The sequence below is a fragment of the Halichoerus grypus genome, chromosome 8, assembly GCF_964656455.1.
Source record: "Halichoerus grypus chromosome 8, mHalGry1.hap1.1, whole genome shotgun sequence".
NCBI lineage: Eukaryota > Metazoa > Chordata > Mammalia > Carnivora > Phocidae > Halichoerus > Halichoerus grypus.
In genome coordinates, this window is record NC_135719.1 from 113,515,194 (window position 1) to 113,540,080 (window position 24,887).

Sequence of the window (24,887 nt, forward strand, 5' to 3'; positions counted from 1 at the left end):
GTTTGAATTCTCTTCTCCACTGGGGGCCTGAGTTAGAGTAGCAACCTTGCCAACAGAGAAGGAAGAGTTTGTAAAATTATAGGGAGAGATGCTAGTAGGATGTAGCAACTGATTTAAGGGGAATGGGGGTTGGGGGGGCAGAGAGGGAGTAAACAGGGATGAATTTATGGTTTCAAATGGAGTTGACTGAGATGTAGGTGTGCACTTAGTGGACATAAGGAATATAGGAGTATGATCAGCTTTGGGAGACGAGATACTAAACTTAATTTTGGGTCTAGTAGTGAGTTTGAATTGTAGGTGAAACATCTTTTTGTTTGAGAACTTTGTTTATCTAATGTGTGAATTGAAAAAAAAATCAAATAGAGGGTTTTAAATATTATTTATGTAAAATATATATTTTTCTCTGAGGTCTTCGTTATTCATATATTATATTCATGATGCTCAAACCTATTATGCTCTCTTCCTCTATTCTGTATTTACTTGAAGTGCCATAATTTCTCAGTGTTCTGTCAAATTAAAAAAAAAGAGCTTTAAAATAAAGCCATTTAGATTTTACTGTATTTTTCATTCATAAGAATTAAAGAGCAAAGACTAGGTATACGATTGCTTTGAAGTATGACTTAGAATTGTAATAAATTTCAGAGCCTGGAATTATTTCTGAGGAATTCCATTAAAGGAGAATGAGTAGAACTATGGTTCATTCTGTTTACATATTAGCTTTGAATTTTGAATTTTTCAGTGCACAAATTTATGTGCTTATGTTAAAAAATAACTTCAGTTTTTTACAGCTTCTCTTAAATGAATGCTATTTGGAACTCTAGCATCATGAAGACTTATTTCAGCTTGGGAAAAAGCAGTTCAGTACAGTGATAACTTTTCATTATCTGGAATGTTCTGGAAATTGTTTCTATTAAATAAACCAGTCTTTTCAATGGAGTCTTTCAGTTAGTAGCTCTGTATATGGACTGTCTCTTTGTTGTTTTTGTTGGGTTTTTGGTTTTGAATGACTTGAAACTATCTGTAATAATTATAAATAAATCCATTACTAAGCACATTTCCTGCAGATGGGTGCAGTGTACTTGTTTAGGTGTTTGTTTAATGGTAGGTGTCATTCTCTTTGATAGTACCATGTCCACATGAAATTAAATGAACTCTAGTTCCCTCAGAGTAGAAATGCTGCTCTATTAAACCGTGACTAGTGTGTTTCATGCTTCTAAAAAAGAAAGTGTCAGAGTGTAGTTAGGATTGATTTTGGTTACTAAATTTATTCCATGCTGTATATAAATATTTCTGTTTCAGACTCGGGAACAGGAGGAATTGGAAGAGGCTTTAGAGGTAGAAAGACAGGAAAATGAACAAAGAAGACTGTTTATACAAAAAGAAGAACAACTGCAGCAGATTCTAAAAAGGAAGAATAAGCAGGCTTTTTTAGATGAACTGGTATGTATTAATGCTAAGTGCATTCAGAGTTTATCTTTCCTATTTATTATGCTGGATAATGGCATTTAAATGGCATTTCTACTGGTATATTCAATGCTGGTATATTCAACTTCTGTTCCTTCATTAAAAAAAACAGTTTGTCAGTATCTGTTTTATTTTCAGATGAGAGAGCAATATAACTGATGTTAGACAGTGTACTATTTATAGGTTATTTATGTGTTTTTAAACTTACTGACTAAAACTCATTGTTTTCAGAGCAATTTTCTCCTGAATAGTACTGGCTCTCTTATAACTAGCTCCTTTTTTTTTTTTTAATTTTTTATTGTTATGTTAATCACCATACATTACATCATTAGTTTTAGATGTAGTGTTCTATGATTCATTGTTTGTATACAACACCCAGTGCTCCATGCAGAACGTGCCCTCTTTAATACCCATCACCAGGCTAACCCATCCTTCCACCCCCCTCCCCTCTAGAACCCTCAGTTTGTTTTTCAGAGTCCATCATCTCTCATGGTTCGTCTCCCCCTCCGATTTCCCCCCTTCGTTCTTCCCCTCCTATCTTCTTCTTCCTTTTTTTTTTTCTTAACATATATTGCATTATTTGTTTCAGAGGTACAGATCTGAGATTCAACGGTCTTGCACAATTCACAGCGCTTACCAGAGCACATACCCTCCCCAGTGTCTATCACCCAGTCACCCCATCCCTCCCACCCCAGCCCCCACTCCAGCAACCCTCAGTTTGTTTCCTGAGATTAAGAATTCCTCATATCAGTGAGGTCATATGATACATGTCTTTTTCTGTTTGACTTATTTCGCTCAGCATAATACCCTCCAGTTCCATCCACGTCGTTGCAAATGGCAAGATCTCATTCCTTTTGATGGCTGCATATTCCATTGTATATATCTACCACATCTTCTTTATCCATTCATCTGTCGATGGACATCTTGGCTCTTTCCACAGTTTGGCTATTGTGGACATTGCTTAACTAGCTCCTTTTTAAGTGTTTGGGCTTCATGGTGAAATTTATAGTGATTCTAGTTACTCTGTGAGAACTGTGTTTCATATTTTTGCATGAGAAAATGCAAATGCCATTTCCAAAGAAATGGCAGTGTTTTGTGAGTTATTTGTGTTTCCCAATAGTTAGCTCCCCAAGTATTCACCATTGTTAGATAACAGCAGTAATAATAACTAAGGTTTATGAAGTGTTTCATAGATTTGACAATATATTATTTGATGCTTATAAGCTGGGGTCATACTGATAAAATCACAGTAGAAATGATCCTCTCCAGAAAATCTATTTGCATTCTTCTCTTTCCTTTTCTGTCCACATAATTAATTTCTTTTTTTTTGAACCTTTTTTTTATTATGTTAATCACCATATATTACATCATTAGTTTTTGATGTAGTGTTCCATGATTCATTGTTTGCGTATAACACCCAGTACTCCATTCAATACATGCCCTCTTTAATACCCATCACCAGGCTAACCCATCCCCCCACCCCCCTCCCCTCTAATTAATTTCCATGTGGTGTTAACATACTTTAATTCTTTGGTCTAGTTGATATGGTGTTTGTTACTGTATGGTTGGGTAAATGTGTATGTATATATTTTTCTACTGTTCTTTTGGCCAAAAGTTAGCTAACCAGGAATAAAAAGAGAAAGCAAGATAATTAAATTAGAAGTAGGTGAGAAAGTAAAGGAAAAAGTAAGGGCATTAATGAGGCTTAGATAGAAAATGCTTATCATAAACCCTATCTACTTTGTATAAGTGGAATATGAATTGGTTTCTAAAAATGAAGACAGTAGCATATAAAATAGAATATGGTATTTTCCTTAGCAATTTCCATTAATTTTTCTTGAAACTATAAAGTGTCAGTTGTGGCTTTTAACAGTTGAAATGACACATGTGTTTCACATTTTTTGTTGATATTATCTTGTGAGAAATTGAAAACTTTAAAGAATGAATTAGTAAATATTGATGTTAAAATTATTTTTTTTTAATTTTATTTTATTATGTTAATCACCATACATTACATCATTAGTTTTTGGTCTAGTGTTAAAATTATTTTATTTAAAGTTTCTTTCCCCCATCATTTTATACAAAGAAGAACACACTTTCCTTGGTAACCCTTCTCCTTTGTTCAATTAATTGAATTAATTCAAAATATAGTACTTAGATATGAAATGAAGATACAGTTTAACATTTAAAAATACTGCATCTAAATAGTTTTTAGATTTAATTTTGAGGTTAGCTAGCTTTGCATAGCAATTACTCTTGCATATTTTTTTAGCCCTCAAAGTAATAAGTTTTGCTGCCTCATTGAGCTGCTATTGGCATGAAGCTCCCCTTTAATTCAGTGGGGCATGAAGCAAGATGTGAAACTGCCAATGTTGTACATTGTGTATAATCTGGAGTTAATATTGGTTTTTGTGAGACCCGCCCCCCCCCCCGCAACTTCCTGTTTTCTTCACCTGCAAGTCATTACTGCACATACTTTCTTCACCATTTAGATCATGTAACATGGTGGTTAAATAATCCTTAGCAATTTACTGTATTCGTTAGAACAATGAATTACAATAGATTGTTTTAGAATATCAGTACGTTTTGAATTTCTGGTTTCCTAATTTTATTTTTAAAAATTGTTACTTTAATTTTTTAATAATCATTAAATTTTTTTGTTAAAATGTGACCATATGTTTTAGTTCTTATTGACTAATTGAAAGTATTTATTAAATTTCTTTTTATCTTCCGGGTTCCCTAATAAGTAAAAAAACACATTCTATTTCTTTCTCTATGTTTGTTCATGTATTAGATTCTATAAAATAGATAATTTGGCATTTGTAAATATGTCTGGAAGCTTAAATCTTAGAATTATTCTCTGGATCTAATTTAGGCAACAAGTACTACTTATTAGAATTTTTTTCTCCTGTGTTTGGGTTTGGTTTTTGTGCTAATGGTCACTTTTTAACCTTTAAAAAGCATTACGTTATACTGTATGTGACAGGATTTTAATGTTATGGTCTTAATGTTTATGGCTTAGCATTTACCATAATGTTGCCTAAAAAGTCCATTTATTTAATCCTAACTGTAAATTCAATTTTTTTTAACAGTTTGGGAAAAGATTTTTAAACAGGTCCTGACTTATTAAATCTTTTTATATTCCTATTTGAAAATTCTCTTCAGTTATGTCTTAAATTTTGTTAAGGGCTAATATTGTTGTCAAATGTAGTAGCTGATTTTTATTAGAAATATTGTTTGCCAGATGGCTTGCTTAAAGTCAGTTAAAATAATCTTTAAAAAATGGTCATTATAAAGCTTTTAATGAGTATTACAGGCAGTCTTATTAAAATTTCTTTAAATATTAAACAGTATACCTTCAGGCAATTAATGTAGTTTAGAGAACCTTTCAAGATAGACTGGAAAGCTAAGAAAAATTAAATAACTTGCAAGGCTGAATCTGCATTTTATATATTCCTGAGAGCATGTATGTTCCCATAGTTTATTTTACTCTGTAGATTTTTGTTGTTGTTGTTAGAGCTCCTGCTTCATTCTAATTTAACATTCACAAAGATTTTCAGCCTTCAGAGTTTTGAATGCTAAAATGGAATAAAGCAGATTGAAGTAAATTGTATGCCTTAATGTCAAAATTAGTTTTAGACTCCTAGAACGTTTATTTTTTATTAAATTTCAGCTGTATTACCAAGACATTTTAATATTTAGGTCCTTTTATGTGAAAGCAAAACCAGGATTAAAATGGGCCGAAGTATTGATTAGCAACCTTTTTGAAGTGAACACATTGTCTTGCTTTTACACAAGGACGTTCACTTATTAGAGTAAATACCAGGTATGGAAGAGCATTTGAATTCACTTAGAGTATAAGTTGAGAAGGAATGCCAAAGAAATTTATTTTTCTTCTGTTAGTTTTTACATATGAAAAGATAGTAATGGGTTTCAAAAGTTATTTTGGGCCACAGCCCATTTAAAATCTCTCTTAATTTTACATTTTATTATAATTTTTTTTTTACTTTTTTTTTTTTTTTAAAGATTTTATTTATTTATTTGACAGAGAGAGACACAGCGAGAGAGGGAACACAAGCAGGGGGAGTGGGAGAGGGAGAAGCAGGCTTCCCACCGAGCAGGGAGCCCGATGTGGGGCTCGATCTCAGGACCCTGGGATCATGACCTGAGCCGAAGGCAGACGCTTAACGTCTGAGCCACCCAGGCGCCCCTTTTTTTTACATTTTATTTAAAGTTCTTTTTTTAAAAAAATATTTGAGAAAGTGAACGAGCGGGGTGGGGAGTAGGGGTGGGGGGGAGGAGCAGAGGTAAAGGGACAAGCAGACTCCTCACTGAGCATGGAGCCTGATGTGGGGCTCAGTCTCATGATCCCGAGATTTTGACCAGGGCTGAAATCAGGAGTTGGATACTCGACCAACTGAGCCACCCAGGCACCCCTTTTTTATAAAATTCTTAATGGAAATCTAGAATAGCTGCAGAAATTCACAATAATACTGTTACTAATGCAGAACTAATGCTTTATTGTAGAATATGAAAGGTATTCAAGTATATTCTTATAGTATATTTCATTCATTCTCCTTTATTATTGCTAAAGTTCCCAAGGCTCTATTTTATAAATAAAACTTGTGTTCTTTCATTAAAAAAAATTTAATCTTTGTAAATTGCTGTTGCAAAGCACTTCTGTTACCAAGTCTTTAGGTACAAATTTATTCTAGGACAATTCTGTTGAAATAAATTGGTTGTTATTTGAATTACTTCTGTACTGTAGACTTAAAACAATTCCTTTAAGTATGTTAATTACCTACATTTGTGCCTTAAAAATATTCTTAAGTTGTTGATTTGGAAAGAAAATTAGATTCTGCTATATTTTTACTTTCATACTATGAAATGTTTAACAATATAGTTTTTTTAAGGATTAAATTCTAGGTAGTTATTATTTTAAAAATCTGTAGGCCATTTGAAGAATATGTGTGTTTTTGTAGGTAGCCTTGGTATAGGAGATAGAAATGTGTTTGTAACCTTCATTTTTGTTTGCACATATAAAGTACTGTGTTTGTATATATGATCTCCTTCCTTCTTGGGTTCCTTCTGCATGCGTTTCTGTGTTCTTATTTAACTGAAAACTCAGAAAGGAAGAGGTCTGGATACATTTAGTTTAGACCTTAGTTCCACAGCACTTTAAACATATAAGAGAACTTCATGTTAAACAGGATAAATAAGCCTATGTATAAGAATTAGTAATTTGCTTGTTAATATGTATGTGTGCAGATTTGTGTAAATAGTAGCCCTGGTTTAGTATCAGTATAAGATATTAGAAATATTTACTATCATTGTGTTAATTAAGAAAATCTAGACTTAATTTCTAAAAATAAGTCCATAAAGGAGAATAAATATATTTTTGGTTGTACTTAACAATTGTTCCATTGTGCAAAACAGAACAAGGATCATTTCCAAACGGCCTCAGGTGAAATCTAATGGGAAACAATTGCAGACTGGTCTGAATTCACTGGTAGAAGAATGTGTCTTAGATAAACATCTGATCTAAGTTATAGTACTTTGTATTACTCTTTTTGTGATTAGCTTTTAATTTTTTTTAGTTTAATAAATATGGTTGGCTTTGCTAGATGAAATAAGACTCTATTATATTGTCTTTAATGTGGATTTTATAAAAGTACTTTTTTTGCAGGTTATTTTGATTTATGAATCTCAAACAGCCTTTTCTTATTATGGAATGTTAAATTTTTTTGCGAAGTGTTCTCCATAAAGTGAATATTTAGGTTGACATCAAATGCTTATGAAAAGGCATAATTTAAAATAAAAGACTTGTTGCTCATTAGTTTTTCCTTTTTAACTTTCATATTGCACTTTTACTTTTCTTACAGGAGAGTTCTGATCTCCCTGTTGCTCTCCTTTTGGCTCAGCATAAAGATCGATCTACCCAGTTGGAAATGCAACTTGAGAAACCTAAACCTATTAAACCAGTGACATTCTCCACAGGCATCAAAATGGTAAGCTGTATTTTAATGGCTTGTTTGAAGAATGTATTTCAAGGATTGCACTTTATAACTTTATATTGATTTCTATAGTTAAATTGGAAGGTTCAGATGCTTTTAGAACAGTATCTGATCTAGGCTAGACCTATAGAAACATGAATACACGCAGTGAAAGGGGAAAGTGAAAAGTAATAAATAATTTTCAAAGTACATAACACAATTTTGTTGTACGTGAAATTGGGTTTGTATGTTTTTTTTCTTATTTTACATAAATTTTTAAGCTTGTAGTGTAGAAAAACATTCTTAAAAAAAATGCAGACTTCTGGTTTCTTGTATGGCATGTAAGAAGCTTGGATATTGTCATCCCATTCTAACAACAAGTAAAAATCTGAGCATACTGAAAAATCCAACAACTTTTCTTAGATCCATGAATGAAGAGAGGTCATAGGGCAAACCACTGCCCTCAAAATTGGAGAGATTGGTAGAGAATACAGGGAATCACAACTTAACTAGAGTAGCAACCTCGCCAGGAACTAGTGCTGGTATAGGTAAATCTGATTGTAATTGACAAATTGCTGGAGGCTCAGTGTGGACAACTCTGAGAGTTCAGAACTCTGGGGGGGAACCAGTTATTGAGGGCCCCTGCACTTCTGTGAGTTCTACCTCTTGCATCTCTATCACGTTCTCTCAGTGAATATTAGAGAAAAATCCCCTCTTGCTTTTAGCAGAGAAAAAGGAAAAGGAACAATTTTGAAATATACCAGAGCATTTTGTTCTTCTTAATAAGGCCTACCATCAGGATAAACTATTTTGTCAGAGTCTAACCTACTGGAGTTTATGAGAACCTACCTGATGTAGGGGAAGGGAAATACCCAATTCCAGCTGTTCAAGCCTTCTGTATGGGAGAAGGGAAACAAATAGCTTCAGCGTACTCTAACCATTCTGCCCTGCCTAAGGGGAGGTGGGATGGATTGAGAAGCTCTTGTGAAGTTCACAGTCTAGAAGCACAGGCTCTCTAAAGGACTGGGACCTGATCATAGAACTATAAAATGCTCTGCCATCCCCCACACCTCACCACCACATTGCTAAAGGCCTATTTATAGCAGTGCCTTTTCCCCAGTCCATTATGCCTTGGTTGTCAAGAAAAAAATAATAAAACATATTAAAAGGCAGAAAACAAAGTTGGAAGAGACAGACCAAGCATCAGAACCAGGCTTAGATATGGCAGGGATGTTGGAATGATCAGACTGGGAATATAAAACAATTGTGATTAATATGCTAAGGGTGCTAATGGATAATGTAGATGACATGTAAGAAAAGTGGGCAATGGTAAGGAGAAGGATGGAAATTCTGAGAAAGAACCAAAAAGAGATGCTAGAGAAAAGAACACTAACAGAAATGAGGAATAGCTTTGATGGGCTCATTAGTAGACTAGACACCCTGATGAAAAAATCTTTGAGGATACATCAGTACACTCCTTGAAAACTGAAAACCAAAGAGAAAAAGCCTGGAGGGGATAAAAAAACCAGGACAGAATATCCAAGGACTGTGGGGTGACTATAAAAGGTATAACACATGTGTAACGGGAATGCCAGAGGAGAATGAGAGAAAGTCACAGAATATTTGAAACAATAACAAGTGAGAATTTCCCCCAAATTAACGTCAGATACCAAACCAAAGATCCAGAAAGCTCAGAGAACACTAGGTAGGATAAGTGCCAAAAGAACTACACCTAGGTATATCATTTTCAAATATCAGAAAATTGAAGATAAAAATTCTTGAAGCAGCCAGAGGGGGAAAAATACCTTGCCTATAGAAGAGCAAAGATACGAATTATATCTGGCTTCTCCTCAGAAACCACAAGAAGAGAGTGGAGTGAAATATTTAAGGTGATGAGAGAAAAAAATCACCAACCTAGAATAATGTACCATGCAGAATTATCTTTTAAAAGTGAAGGAGAAATTGGGATACCTGGGTGGCTCAGTTGGTAAAGTGGCCTAATGTTGATTTGGCTTGGGTCATGATCTCAGGGTCCTGGGATTGAGCCCCACGTTGGGCTCCAAGCTCACGGGGGAGTCTCCTCTGCTCAAGGATTCTCTGTCTCCTTCTGCCCCTCCCTCACCTTGTGCATGCACGCTCTCTCTCTTTCTAAAATTAAAAAGTGAAGGAGAAATAAAGACTATCAGACAAACGAGTTTTTTGCCAGTAGACCTTCCTTGCAAGAAGTGTTAAAAGAAGTTCTTTTAGAGCTAAGGAAATGATATAGGCAGAAACTCAAATCTAAATAAAGGAAGAGCATCAGAGAAGAAAAGAATGAAGGTAAAATAAAAACTTACTTTTTTATTCTTAATCTAACAGATAACAGTTTAATAAGAATACTGTATTTGAATATGTTTGCTTATGTGTATGTGTATACACACACACTCACTTATATAAGTAAAGTGAATGACAGTGATGATGTAAGATATAGGAGGAAGCAGAACTGTCTTATTATTATGAGGTACTCACACTACCAATGTTTTTCTCCCCAACTGCCCATTCAGCTACTGTTTTTTTTTTTTTTAAAGATTTTATTTATTTATTTTTGCAGGAGAAAGAGAGAGGGAGAGAGAGAGAGAGAAAGCGCACGCAGGCACACGAGCAGGGGGGAGGGGCAGAGGGAGAAGCAGACTCAATCCCAGGACCCTGGGATCGTGACCTGAGCCAAAAGCAGGCACTTAACCGACTGAGCCACCCACGCGCCCAGCTACTGTTTTTTGATTTTTAAAATTGCCTACCTTGTTAGTCATACGTGTGCTGCCTATTAGATTATAACATCTTGAGGGCAGAGGCTGCATATTTTTTTGTTTTATATAATTATGAATATGTGGGTACCTGAATAATATAAAATATTCCTGATCAATTTTAAATTTACAAATTTAGGAAGTATTAACACATTTTCATATAATGTAAAGAAAAAAATTATTAAAGAATTACAAAAGCTTTTGAATTAAGAGACAGTATAGAGAAAAGAAAATAGGCATGGAAAGACTCAGGTACAAGGGGATTAAACTTCAGCTTCACCACTTACCAGATGTCTATGCATGCGTAAGATACTTCTTTATTCTTGCTGGGTTTGTTTCCTCATTGGTAAAGTTGAGATAATTTTCACTTTATATGATTGTTTGGAGGATTAAAAAAATATATATAAAATGTTAACCACGTGCATCTTTAATGTTATCAGTAATTTTTTTTTTAAGAGAGGGAGGGGGAGGGGCAGAGGGAGATAAAGAATCTTAAGCAGGCTCCATGCCCAGTGCAGAGTCTGATGCTGAGCTTGATCTCATGACTCTGAGATCATGACTTGAGCCAAAACCAAGAGTCAGCTGCTTAACCAACTTCACCACCCAGGTGCCCCATCAGTAATGTTTATTGTTATTATTATAGTTAAATATCTAAGTGAATTACATAATGATTTTTTTACATTGTGTAATTAGGTAATAAAATATTTCCAAAGTTCTTGAATTTGAGGGAATTTTATGATAAATTTGTCATTTTGATACTTCTATAAATCTATGGTAGTGCTGTGACCATAGTGTTTTAAAGTTTTTTAAAATTTATTTTTTAATTCATATATAGTAAAGGTCATTCTTTGTGGTATACAGGGTCTTGACAAATGCATAGTTGTATATCTACCACCTAGTCATAATATAGAGCAGTTCCATCCCTCCTCAAAATTCCTTTGTTCTACCATTTCATAGCCTGTACCTCCAACCCCCCTAAGCAACTAGTGGTTTGTTCTGTGTCTCTCTTGTTTTGGGTTTTGTAGAATGTCATATAAAAGGAATCATACATACAGGCCTTTTAAGTCACGGTTTGTTAACTTAGCAAGATGTATTTGAGATCATGCGTGTTGTTGTTGTTCCTTTTTATTGAGTAATATTACCGTTTTATGGATATACCAGTTTTTTTATCCATTCAACAGTTGAAGGACATTTGGATTTGTGTTTTGTTTTTTAATGATTATGAGTGAAGCTGCTATGAACATTTGTATACAGTTTTGTGTGTCCGTGAGTTTTCATTTCTGTTGGCTAAATACTAAGAATGAGATTGGTGAATTATATGGTAAGGCTATGTTTAGTTTTGTAATAAACTGCTAAATTGTTTTTCAAAGTGGCTGTACCAGTTTGCATTCCCACCAACCTTTTATGAGTGTTCCACTTGCTCTGTATCTTTGCCAGTGCTCGGTATTTTGAGTTTTAAAAATGTTTTAGGCATTCAAAACAGGTGTGTAATGTTATTTCATTATGGTTCTAATTTGCATGTCCCTGATGACTAGTGATGTTGAGCATTTTTTCATATGCTTATTTGCTATCAGTTTTTCCTTTGCTCTTAGCATTTACTTTAATATTTAGGTATCTTTTTAGAAAAGGTTGTGACCTTATTATTTATTTTCTTTATTCTTCCCTCTCTTACAACTTTTTGTTTTGTGAAATGTAGTGTATATACACAAAAGTACACAGAACCAATTATCACAGAGTAAACATCTGTGTAATCATCACAGAGGTAAAAGAAAAAAAAGTATTGTCAATGCTCTAGAAGCCTGCCTTATGACCCCTTAGACTTGGTCAGTTCCCCATTCTTTTTCCTCAAAGTAGTCACTTTTCTTCTTCTTCTTTTTAAAATTTTATTTATTTATTTATTTATTTATTTATTTTGAGAGAGAGAGAGAGCACAAATGGGGGAAGGACAGAGAGAGGGAGAAGTAGACTCCTCACTGAGCAGACTCCTCACTGATGCCAGACTTGATCCCAGGACCCCGGAACCATGACCTGAGCTGAAGGCAGACGCTTAACTGACTGAGTCACCCACGCATCCCAAAGTTGTCATTCTTCTTTTATGGCAGTCCCTTTCTTGCTCTTATAAATAACTTTAACATCTAAGCATATATGTCTTAACCTGATTAATGTTGGGCCTGTTCATATTATATTTGTGAGATTCATCCATGTTTTTTGCGTATAGAGCTTTTTTTTTTCTTTTTCGTTGTTGGATAATGTTCCATTGGAGGAACATACTACTATTTATCCATTCTACTGTTGCTGGATGATTGGATCCCTTTGAGTTTTGGGTATTATGAATTATGCTAACGTGTTAATATATGTTTCTTGGTGCACATGTACACATATTGTTTTGGTGGCTGTTTACCTAAGAATAGAGTTATCAGGTCATGGCGAATATGTTTGTTCATTTTAGGCAGTATTGCCAAATCATTTCCCAAAGTGGTTTTTGCCAATTGTACTTCTACCAGCAGTGTTCTTGTTATTCCACATTTTTGTCAACACTTGGGATTTTCTGTCTTTTCAGTTTTACCATTCTGGTGGGCATTTAGTAGTGTTTTGTGATTCTAATCTGCATTTTATTTTGCTGATCACTAATGACATTGAGCATTGGCTATCCTATTTTCTGAAATGCCTGCTCAAGACTTGCTGATGTGTAGGCGTTTTTTATATGTTCTGGATCTAAGTCTTTTATTAATCATATGTGTTGTAGGAATTTAAATTATTTGCTGGGTCACCTGGTTGGCTCAGTCAGTGGAGCATATGACTCTTGATCTTGGGGTTGTGAGTTCAAGCCCCATGTTTGGTGTAGAGATTACCTCAAAATAAAATCTTAAAAAAAATCATTTGCTGTCTCTCAAGGGATCTAGGGATTTTTGGCTGTGTGATTTCAGTAGTGGCATTTGTGATCTGTTGCACACCTTCATACTTCTGTTCCAACTTGCTCTGAGAAATAAAAGTGTTTTCTTTTACCTACCCCTTCCCCCGCCCAAAAAACCCACAAGCAATTCACTCGTGGCTTGTTTCTTTTCACTTTCTTGAGGGTATCTTTTGATACCTTTATTGTTTTACTTTTTTATTATCCACCTGGAATTGATTTTTTTTTTTTGATATGATGTAAGGTAGGTGATCTCATTACTTTAATGCTTGTTGAGATTCATGTAACTTAAGTGTATGATAGAATACCTATTATTATTGTGTCCTGTAACAATTCAGCTTTTGGTTCAACAGCAAGGTGAAATTTTTAAATGACAGTTTTTATGTGAATTTATTAATACCACTGAATGGGGAGGCTGAACGTAATGTAGATGAAAATCCAATGTTTATATAGTTGAATGTTTTTATACTCTTTGGAAAAATCAATCCTAAAATGCAGAATAAAAAATAACATTTATTGAGCATCTATATCCCAGGGGTTGATTTCATTGAGCAAATGTTGGTAAGGATGCCAACATTGCTTAGGACTTTGTGACCTTTGACAATTCTTTTTAATAAAAGTTCTTATCTTTTGTTTTTATAACTCCATGAAATGGTATTCTTATTTTTGCAGATGTGAAAACTGAGTCTCAGAGAAGTTAGATCACATATAAAAGGTGACACCGAGACTCATTCTCTTTCTATTATACCTCATTATTTAATTAATGAGAATATTAAAAAACAGAATTTATAAATTCTCCTTCAGGTATCTTTCTGATTTGAAGAGAGCTAGGATTTGAGTTATTGCTTCTAATAGTGGGCTGATTGTGTGGACTGGGTAATGTAAGGGACAGGAGCCAGCACAATGACCTTTTCTTTTCCTGATCTGCTCTACTTAAAGAAAGTCCAACACAACAAATGAAGTCAGATATACTGAACTTGGAGAAGGTTCAAGGAAGACATACAAATGTGATAAAGGGTTTTAGAAATAGATCCTTTGAGATGTGACTGAGAAGACAAAATTTATTTACTAAACCCAGAGAAAGATAAAGGGTTAAAAATTGGCATGATATAATGAGTAAGAAATGAGGATTTAATTATTATGTATTGAGATATGTAGAGTTGAGACAGTCATCAGTGAACAGATTTTGGTTAGGGATGTTCACATATATTGTGCCTGATGAATTCTTTGAATTATATTTCCTAGGAATTAAACTCTCAGTGGGTGGGGACATGTTAGGGGTAGGATCTTAGAAAAATTATTTGAATAATTTGTGACTTGACTTTCTTAGAGATTTCCATTTAATCACTGTCTTATGCATGAATAGGAGAAATTTCATTTTTTTTTTTTTTAAAGATTTTATTTATTCACTTGAGAGACAGAGAGAGCACAGCAAGGGAAGGCAGAGGAAGAGGGAGAAGCAGACTCCCTGCTGAGCTGGGAGCCCAACGTGGGGCTTGATTCCAGGACCTGGGGATCATGACCTTAGCTGAAGGCAGACGCTTAACCATCTAAGCCACCCAACCAGGTGCCCCAGAAGAAACTTCATTATATATATATATTGTCTCTTCTGTAGTGATAGTTTTGAGCCTTTTTTTTCCTTAAGATTTTATTTTTTTAACTAATGTCTATACCCAATGTGGGGCTCAAACTTACAACCCTGAGAACGAGTTGCATGCTTTACCAACTGAGCCAGCCAGGTGCCCCTGAACTTTTAAAATAAGAGTTCCAATGTTGTTTCTCAGTCAGGCATTTATTTTAATTTCATTGTTTCAAATCCCAGCAATATAATTTTAGGGTCTTCTGTTTCTTCTTCATATCATAAGTAATTCTAATCTTTTTCCCAAAAGAATAGATATGGCTACCATTTCCTGATTACATCATTCTCAGGTGAGCCTATGAATAGACTTCAGTAAACCAGGTTTTTACCCCATTTGTTGATAATTTGTGTAGTTAAATTATTAAACTTTCCATACAGAAAATCTACAGATTTAAGTAACTAAGTCTTAGTCTTGTCTTTATTGGGGGGCAGGGTTAGAGGGAGAGAGAGAATCTTAAGCAGGCTCCACGTCCAGCATGGAGCCGGTCACAGGGCTCTATTTCACAACCCTGAGATCATGCCCTGAGCTGAAATCAAGAGTTGGACACTTAACTGGCTGAGCCACCCAAGCGCCCCATAGGTCTTAGTCTTTTGGGAGGGAGAAAAGCCACATTGGTCAGGTCATAAAATTAGGAGCCAGAATCTAAGGCTGGGAATCTGGTGCTTTTTCAGATAAGATGGTGTTCTAAACTTCACTGTGCTTTTGTATGCAAACTGGAAATAGAGTCAACAAAGGTTCCCTAAGAATTATTTTTAAGTATAGCTTTTGGTCCTTTGTGGGTGATTACTGGGGAGTAGTTTAGGGGAATGTGCCATTCATTGCCAAAGGGGAAAGCTGTTTGAGTATTTTAAACCCTAATGTTTAAAAAATTTTATATTATCTATGGGTAAGCCAGAACAGAGCTCATTTGTGATATACATTGGCTTTTCTGACTGCAACAAATAGTATTTAGCTATTTATATCAAGCATTGTTTATTCTTCTGATCTCATTTGAAGATTAAACTCTTTGTTAAAATGTTACAGAAAATTAATGTCCAGTTGTATCTGAAATAAAATAAAAATTATATTGAATAGTCAGTTTTGTCCTATAAAACCATAAATTTGAGCCAGTTTAAGTGCTTTAAGACCATTTTGTCTAAAAATTGAAAATAAAACTTGACCAAATATTACTAATCCTGTTTTTTTTTTTTTTAAGATTTATTTATTTTAGAGACAGAAAAAGTCAGAGAGAGAGAGAGAGAGAGCACGAGTAGAGGGAGGGACAGAGGGAGAGGGAGAGAAATCCTCAAGCAGACTCCCTGCTGAGCACGGAGCCCAATGCAGGGCTCCATTGCATGACCTTGAGATCATGACCTGAGCCAAGATTAAGAGTCAGACGCCTAACCCACTGAGCTACCCAGGTGCTCCATTAATTCTGTTTTTTGTTTTTTAAGGATTTTATTTATTTCAGAGAGAGAGAGAGCATGAGCAGGCAGAGGGGCAGAGGGAGAGGGAGAAGCAGACTCCCAGCCGAGCAGGGAGCCCAATGTGGGCCTGATCCCAGGACCCTGGGATCATGACCTGAGCCGAAGGCAGACGCTTACCAGACTGAGCCACCCAGGCGCCCCTAATTCTGTTTTTAATAGACAGTTTGCATTTACGTAGCAAATCAGAGTGTAGCAACCAAAGAAGTCATGTGTCCTTTATCAAGTCTTGTGAAGATGCAAGTAGTATTTGAATTCTGTTTGTTTTTATCTTTAAATGTGTTTTCAATTAGTAAAATTAACATTAAAAATAGCCTTATCAGTTGTTATGCATTATGAAATCCATCCATACATAAATGATTGAGCTATTTATTACTTTCTCTTAACAAATGTCTCTAGCTAAAATAAATAAATAAATAAATGTCTCTAGCTATTTTGTTATTTCGATAAAATTGTAGTTTATTCTAATTTTCACCATAGATATCTTTGAAGAATTTATATGTAAGTATATAGAAGTTTTGTTAGTTCAGTCATATATGGAAGGAAATGGAGGTTCTTATAAATTAGGATAATCTTGAGTACTTTAATACGTAAACCTTTTATAAAATGAATAGTTGCTCATGATTAAAATTGTAAATTTGAATTTTATTATTTTTAGAATTATTTAAAATGGGTTGTCATATAATATTATTGTAAGGGGTTCAGATTGTGGCTCCTCTGCTACATATGGACTAGCTGTATGACCTTGGACAAATCACTTAACCTGATAAAGCCTTAAGTTACTAAGTTCTTTTTTTTTTAATTAAAAAATTTTTTAAAAGTTTTAAATCAAATTCCAGTTAACATACAGTGCAATAATAGTTTCATTTATACAATATAGTGATTCAACACTTCCCTACAACACCCGGGGCTCATCTCAGCCAGTGTACTTAAGTGTCCTTAATCCCCATCACCTATTTTACCCATCCCCATCCACCTCCCCTCTGGTAACTATCAGTTTGTTCTCCATAGTTAAGAGTCTGTTTCTTGATTTTCCTCTCTCTTTTTTCCTCCCTTTGTTTATTTGTTTTGTTTCTTAAATTCCACATATGAGTGGAGTCATATAGTATTTGTCTTTCTCTCACTCACTTATTTGGCTTAGCATAAAATCTTTAGTTCCCTCCATGTCATTGCAAATGGTAAGGTTTCATCTTTTTTTATGGCTGAGTAATATTCTATTATATATGTATATGTGTGTGTGTGTATATATATCCCACATCTTTTTTATCCATTTATCAGTTGATGGACACTTGGGCTGTTTCCATAATTTGGCTATTATAAATAATGCCGCTATAAACATGGGGGTACATGTATCCCTTTGAATTAGTATAGGGTTGTTGAGTATTTTTTGAAATAATTACATAAAACTCAAAGTGCCTGGCCCATTGTAAGTATAAATGGGTATAGATATAGGTAAAAACTATAATAGACCAGTGAATTTTGATTGCAGGTAGAGTTTGTGACTTTTTAAATTTATACCATACCTTTTTGACTAGATATTCCTTATAGGCCCCCAAATGCCTTTAGAAACCTTTTTTTAAGGGACACCTGGGTGGCTCAGTTGGTTAAATGTCTGCCTTTGGCTTGGGTCATGATCCCGGGATCCTGGGATCAGGTCCCAAGTCGGGCTCCTTGCTTGGTGGGGAGCCTGCTTCTCCCTCTGCCTATGCTGCTCTGCCTGCTTGTGCTCTCTCTCTCTCTCTGTCAAATAAATAAATAAACTCTTTTTTTTTTTTTTTTTTTTAGATTTTTTATTTATTTATTTGACAGAGAGAGACACAGCGAGAGAGGGAACACAAGCAGGGGGAGTGGGAGAGGGAGAAGCAGGCTTCCCGCAGAGGGGAGAGCCTGATGCGGGGCTCGATCCCAGGACCCTGGGATCATGACCTGAGCCGAAGGCAGACGCTTAACGACTGAGCCACCCAGGCGCCCCTAAATAAATAAACTCTTAAAAAAAAAAGAAACCTTTTTTTATATTCCATATTTCTAGATAACATTTCAGTTATACTATGGACATGTAAGAAACTGAAATATCCATAGTTGGGGAAACTTAGAAATAACTAATTATATACTGTGAGCTTTATATTCTTTCCCATACCTTACTATGGTGAAGGGAAAAAAGCAGTTACTGATCAAACTATTGGCTATAGGAGTTATTGCAGTGGTTGAATTTATTCCAGGAAACTTGTCTGATGGTCTGGACATGAGCATAAGCAGAAATAATGAATCAGGGAGTTGTGAATTATATCAGTTATTTTAATTGTAATAGGAACAAGTTAAAATCAGTAAGATATGAATAGAGGGAAGCCTTGATCCTTTAGTCGCAGTTTGGAGGACTTTCTAGATATGTGAAAATGTGGAAATACTCAGTCTGGAATGCAGAAATAATGGTTTCCTGATTGAATTAATATATTCAACAAGCATTTTTCTACAGTGTTTTATACACTTTATTTTGTATTGCTTAATGTAATGAGACAGATTTTTCAGTCTTACAGATATTTTTATTAGGTACCGATCAGCCTATCACAATAGGGTTTTTTTTTTTTTTTAAGATTTTATTTATTTATTTGACAGAGACAGAGATAGCGAGAGTAGGAACACAAGCAGGGGGAGTGGGAGAAGGAGAAGCAGGCTTCCCGCTGAGCAGGGAGCCCGATGTGGGGCTCCATCCCAGGACTCTGGGATCATGACCCGAGCTGAAGGCAGACGCTTAACGACTGAGCCATCCAGGCGCCCCCTCACAATAGGGTTTTATCAAGTACCTATTACATTTGCAGGGCAATGTTAGCTGCTGGTGTTGAAGAGATGATAATTTTATTAAGTGGGGGAAAAGAAGGAAGATGTGATTAAAGCAGTCCCTTAATATTATTTCATTTAATCCTCACACATATCCTACAAGGTTGATAGTGATATTACTGTTTATGAGGAAACATGATGACTCAGATAAAATAAGTCTCTCAAACTCATAATTCTGCTAAGTGGGAGAGCTAGGATTTAGGCTCAGACAAGTCTGACAGATTTCAGGTGTTTTCTGCTACTTTACCTGAATGGTCTTTGTCTTCCAAAAGTTGTCTAAGTGGGAAGTGAAAACTAACATGTAAAAATTAACTGAATAGTATTGTTTCTAAATACAGTGAGGCTTTCTACCAAGGGACCCAAATTCAATAAATCATTGTGGAATATGGTGAACTAGAATTAAGCCTCGAGAAATGTAAACTTTAAGAAAGATGGAAGGGAAGAAAGAAGCCATTTCATATTTAAAATGGATATGTAGGAGCATTCTGAGCAAAAGAATGGAAGGAGTGAATTTAGCAAAGTTCATTCTGTGGTTCCCAGCCAGGAGTTTTCTTCTGATGAACTTGTACAGTAATTTCAAAATGCTCATCCTTTCTTTGGCTCCTGAGGTCATGCTATGAAATTCAAATACCTAGAATTATTTTCACATGTCAGTAAGAGCTTTTTAGTAGTAATCAGTTGAATAAGTTAAAGGTTACTAAAATTGATATTTGGAAATGCTGAAATAAATCCATTTTTTTGTGTTTGCTTAGGACTATGATACATACAGTATTTTTCTGAGAAGTCTGGCTGCCACAAATATTTGGCAGTCTTACAAGGCTGCATCTGCACATGTGCATGACCAAATAATTTCTGCAGTGCTTGTCAATGTGGTACTTTAATTTTTTAGTTAAGCAAATTAATTTTTGCTCTGTAATTTTATCAGCGCACGAACAGTATTGTCTTGAACTAATTGTAGTGTTCTTGTTACTATTCGTCTAATAATATTTGTAGCAACATTACTATTTGGACTCTTTCTAAGTTGGGAAATTCCTGTAGGATTTCTAGTACTGTTCCTCTTTCATTCCTGATACTGGTAATTTATATCTTCTTACTCCTTTTCTCTAGTCATTCTGACTAGAGGTTTATCAATTTTCTTGATCCGGTCAAAGAACCAGTTTTTTACGTTGTTATTTATTTTCTATACCAGTGATATTTACTCTTTATTATTTCTTTCATTCTCCTTAATTGGGGTATAACTGGCTCTACCTTTCTAATTTCTAAAGATATAAGCTTAGATGATTGATTTGAGACTTTCTGATTTTTTTTTTATTACTGACACTTAATGGTATAAATGTTCTTTTAGCCATTTATTTAGTTGCATCTCACACATTTGACATGCTATTTTGACGGTTTCAGTCCCCTGAGAGGCAGTTACCAAGATGGGTTTAAATGTGCAAGAAATGTGTTAGGGAAAATACCTGTGAGAGAAAATGAGGAGGCAGCTGTAGGAGACTGAGAAAATCATTGGATGGTGAAGGGGGTTTGATCCCAAGTGGAGAAAGAAACAAGGTTGGGTAGGGGCACCTGGATGGCTCAGTCAGTTAAGCGTCTGCCTTTGGCTTAGGTCATGATCCCGGGGTCCTGGGATGGAGCCCCATATTGGGCTCCCTGCTCAGCGGGGAGTCTGCTTCTCCCTCTCCTCCCTGCTTGTGCTCTCTCTCACTATGTCTGTCTCTCTCAAATAAATAAATAAAATCTTTAAAAAAAAAAATCTTAAAAAAAAAAAGGAAACATTTTAAAAAAAAAGGTTGGGTAGAAGTGTCTCAGACTACAGTGTATTTTTCCCTTTTCTCTCTCTCTCTCTTTTTTTGTTTGTTTTGTTACACTATAGTATATTTCTAAGGAAAGTTTGGCAAGGCGACTGGGGAGTTCTTGTGACAGAGATTTCTGTCACAAGTTGTCCTAACTACGGAACTGCCTTGGTATTCCTGCCTCACTCAGTCATTGGCTAGAAGATGGCCTTAGTGCAAATGTGGAACTGGATTTCATAGTGTAGCTGCTGGGACTCTTACTCCATTATGCTCCTGCACTTGGGAGAGGTGCATTCATGTAGCCATCATAGTTGTGTTTTCATTTTCATTTAGTTAAAATAATTGTGTAATTTTGGTTTCGATTTCATGCTTGACCCATGGGTTATTTAGAAATGTGTTGTTTAATTTCCAAATGTTTCCAGATTTTCTAAATACTTTTTTGCTTGATTTGTAGTTTAATTTGCTTGTAGTGAGAGAATGTGCTTTGTATGATTTTAGACATCTTTGACATATTGAGACTTGCTCTGTAGCCCAGAGTATGGTCTATCTTGGTGACGTTTTTTGTGAATTTGGAATGATTTGTATTATGATCTTGGGCAGAGTATTCTTTAAATGTGAATTAGGTGAAGTGAATTGATATTAAGTCTTGTTTCCTCATTGATTTTTTTTCTTTTCTAACTGAGGGAGCAGTGTTGAAATATTCTAGTATAATTGTGGATTTAAAAAAAATCAATTTTGCATTATATATTTTCAAGCTCTGTTTTTAGTTGCATAGACATGTAGGATAGTTACATCCTTTTCATACTTTCACATCTTTATTATGAAATATTCCTCTTTATTCCTGGTAATATTCTTTGTTCTAACTACTACTTCTTTTTTTTTCTTTTTTAAGATTTTATTTATTTGACAGAGAGAGGGAGAGACAGCGAGCACAAGCAGGGGGAATGGCAGAGGGAAAAGCAGACTCCCCGCTGAGCAGGGAGCCCGAGGTGGGGCTTGATCCCAGGACCCTGAGATCATGACCTGAGCCACCCAGGTGCCCCTAACTACTACTTTTTTTGATGTTAATATAGCCACTCTAGCTTTTTGATTGGTGTTTTCATGGTATGAGTTGCTTTCTTAATGTGTACAGTTGGATCTTGGTTTTTAATTAAATCTGACAATCTCCCTTTGCTTATTGTTTTAAGGTAATTATTGATATGGTTTGGTTTAAATTTACCTTCATCAAATTTGGAAAAATTTTGGTGATTATTTCTTCACATATTTTTCTATTCTCCTCCCACCCTGAATTCAATTACATATAATTGATATTGTTACATAGTTCATCAGTGCTTTGCTGATTATTTTTCTAGTCTTATTTCTTTGTGCTTTAGTTAACTACTATTGCTATGCTTTCAAGGTCACTGATTTTTACTTTGCTTAGTGCCTCATCTGCTGTTTATCCTTCTTGTTATATTTTTCATTGCGGGTAGTATGCATTTTAAATTTCTATATATTCTATTTGAACCCTTTTTTTTTTAAGATTTTATTTATTTGAGAGAGAGGAGAGAGAGAGAGTGTGCGTGCATGAGTAAGGGGGAGGGGCAGAGGGAGAGGGACAAGCCGACTCCCTGCTGAGCGGGGAGCCTGACGTGGGGCTTGATCCCAGGACCCTGAGATCATGACCTGAGCCGAAGGCAGACGCTTAACTGACTGAGCTGCCCAGGCGCCCCTGAAACTTTTTTTTAAAATAAAAGATTTATTTATTTATTTTAGAGAGAAAGAAAGAGTGTGCTTGAGGAGTGGAGGGGGAGGGGTAGGGGGAGAGGGAATAAGAGTCCTAAGCCAACTCCCCACTGAGTGCAAGCCCCACGTGGGACTCGATCTCACGACCCTGAGATCACGAACTGAGCCAAAACCAAGAGTTGGACACTTAACTGACTGGGCCACTCAGGTGCCCCTGAGAGTCTTTTTTTTTTTTTAAAGATTTTATTTATTTATCTGAGAGAGAGAATGGGAGACAGAGAGCATGAGAGGGGGAGGATCAGAGGGAGAAGCAGACTCTCTGCTGAGCAGGGAGCCCGATGTGGGACTCCATCCCGGGACTCCAGGATCATGACCTGAGCCGAAGGCAGTTGCTTAACCAACTGAGCCACCCAGGTGCCCCGAGAGTCTTTTTTTAATCTCCATTTCTCTCATCATGTTCATGTTTTTTCTCTACCTTCTTAAGCATGTAGAGCCTATTTATAACAGCTCTTTTAATGTCCTTGTCTGCTAATTTAATCATTTGTTATTTCTGTGTCTTCTTTTGACTGATTTTTTTCTCCTTGTGTGGGTCATCTATTTTTGCCTTGGTTTTGAATACCCTGGTAGTTTATGGTATTCCAGTAAATATTTTCAGACTTTGTTTGGGGTTGTAGTTAAGTTACTTATAATCTGTTAGATCCTTGCAAGGATTGTTTATAAGCATCATTAGGGTATATAGGAGAAGACTTTAATGTTAGGCTAATCTAGCTCCACTTTCAAGGTGATACATTTAGGGGACTGTACCTGATGCCCCATGTATTGAGACCTTTTTACCTTGTTTATTGAGAATATGAACTATTCTGATAACTGTGTGAGCTTTGGAAATTGTTTTACCTATTGGGTCCCAGGTTATTTTCTTGGCCTTGAGAAGTTTACTCTTTGTCACATTCATATCAATACCTAGGCATAAATTAAGGACATCACTTTGTAGATTTATAGAGCAGAAGTGGACAAATTATAGCACCTAGGCCAATCCCACCTACCACCTGTTATTCTAACTCAAGTTTTATTGGAATATAGCCATACTCATTCATTTACATATTGTCTTTGTTTGCTTTCATGTTTTAATGAGTTGAGTAGCTCTGACAGAGATTGTATGGCATGCAAAACCTAAAATATTTATGTGCCCTTTACAGAAAACATTTGCTGACTCCTGCTTTAGAGTTTTCTCTCTGTGCAGCATTTTCCTCTCTAGTAATCTGCCCTGGAAATTATTGCCACCTTGACAGCCATGATGTCTGATCTCAGTCTTTTTGACTCCCTAGCTTTTTTTGGGTTCCTTTCCACATATCTTGGCCTGGAAATTGCCTCCATGTAGTAAGTTGAGACAATATAGGACTCACTTCGTTTGCTTCCCTTCCCTTGGACATCATAGTCCTGTACTGGCTGATAGTCAATTTGTAAAACCATTGATTCTTGTGGTTTTTGTTTTTTTTTTTCCTAGTTGCTTAAGTTGGGGAATGGGCCATCCAGTCCTGGTTATTGTAAAATGGTCATATGCAAGAAAAACAGAATAATATTTTGAGATTCATTCATGTTGTTTTGTGTATCAGGAATTAGTTACTTTTCATTGCTTTGTAGTATTTTATTTGTTTGAATATGCAGTTTAGCGATTCTCTTATTGATGAATATCTGAGCTGTTTTTTTTTTTTATTCTTAACAAAGCTGCTATGAACTTTCTTGGGTAAACTTACCCAAGATTTTGTGAATCCATCTTTTAATTTCTCTTGGGTCAATATACAAGTGAAATTGCTATTTGTAGGGTAGTTACTTGTTTATTTTAGAAGAAAATCTCAATCTTTTTCCCAGTAGTCATTACATAGTTTTATAATGCCACCAATAATATGAGAGTTTTGATTGTTCCACTTTTTGTCATCAGTTAGTGCTATGAGCGTTTTTAATTTTAGCTATTTTGGTGGGTGTTTAATGGCATCTTGTTGTAATTTTAATTTGCATTTCCTTTTGAACTAATGGTTTTGAGGATTTTTTCATTTGTTTGTTTGGCTTTTTTATATCTCCCTTTATGATGTCTCTTCATATCTTTTGTCCATTTAAGTAATTGGATTGGTGTCCTTTTATTATTGATTTATAAAAGGTTTTAAAATACGTGGTATACAAGTTTTTTGTCAGATACCTGTTTAACAGATTTCTCCTAGTCTGTATATAGCTCACTTTTTCGTTTTCTTAATCATTATCTTTTGATGAGCTGAAGTTTTTCTT

General features: G+C 35.3%; 1 protein-coding gene across 1 annotated transcript in view; it reads left to right on the forward strand.

Annotated features, from left to right (window-relative positions):
- MNAT1 (MNAT1 component of CDK activating kinase) overlaps nt 1–24,887 on the forward strand; it is a 200,515-nt gene that overhangs the window by 72,683 nt on the left and 102,945 nt on the right. Inside the window, exons 5-6 of the mRNA XM_036068374.2 lie at nt 1,300–1,440; nt 7,347–7,472. Of these exons, the coding sequence (XP_035924267.1) occupies nt 1,300–1,440; nt 7,347–7,472 (267 nt within the window). The remainder of the gene's footprint in view (nt 1–1,299; nt 1,441–7,346; nt 7,473–24,887) is intronic.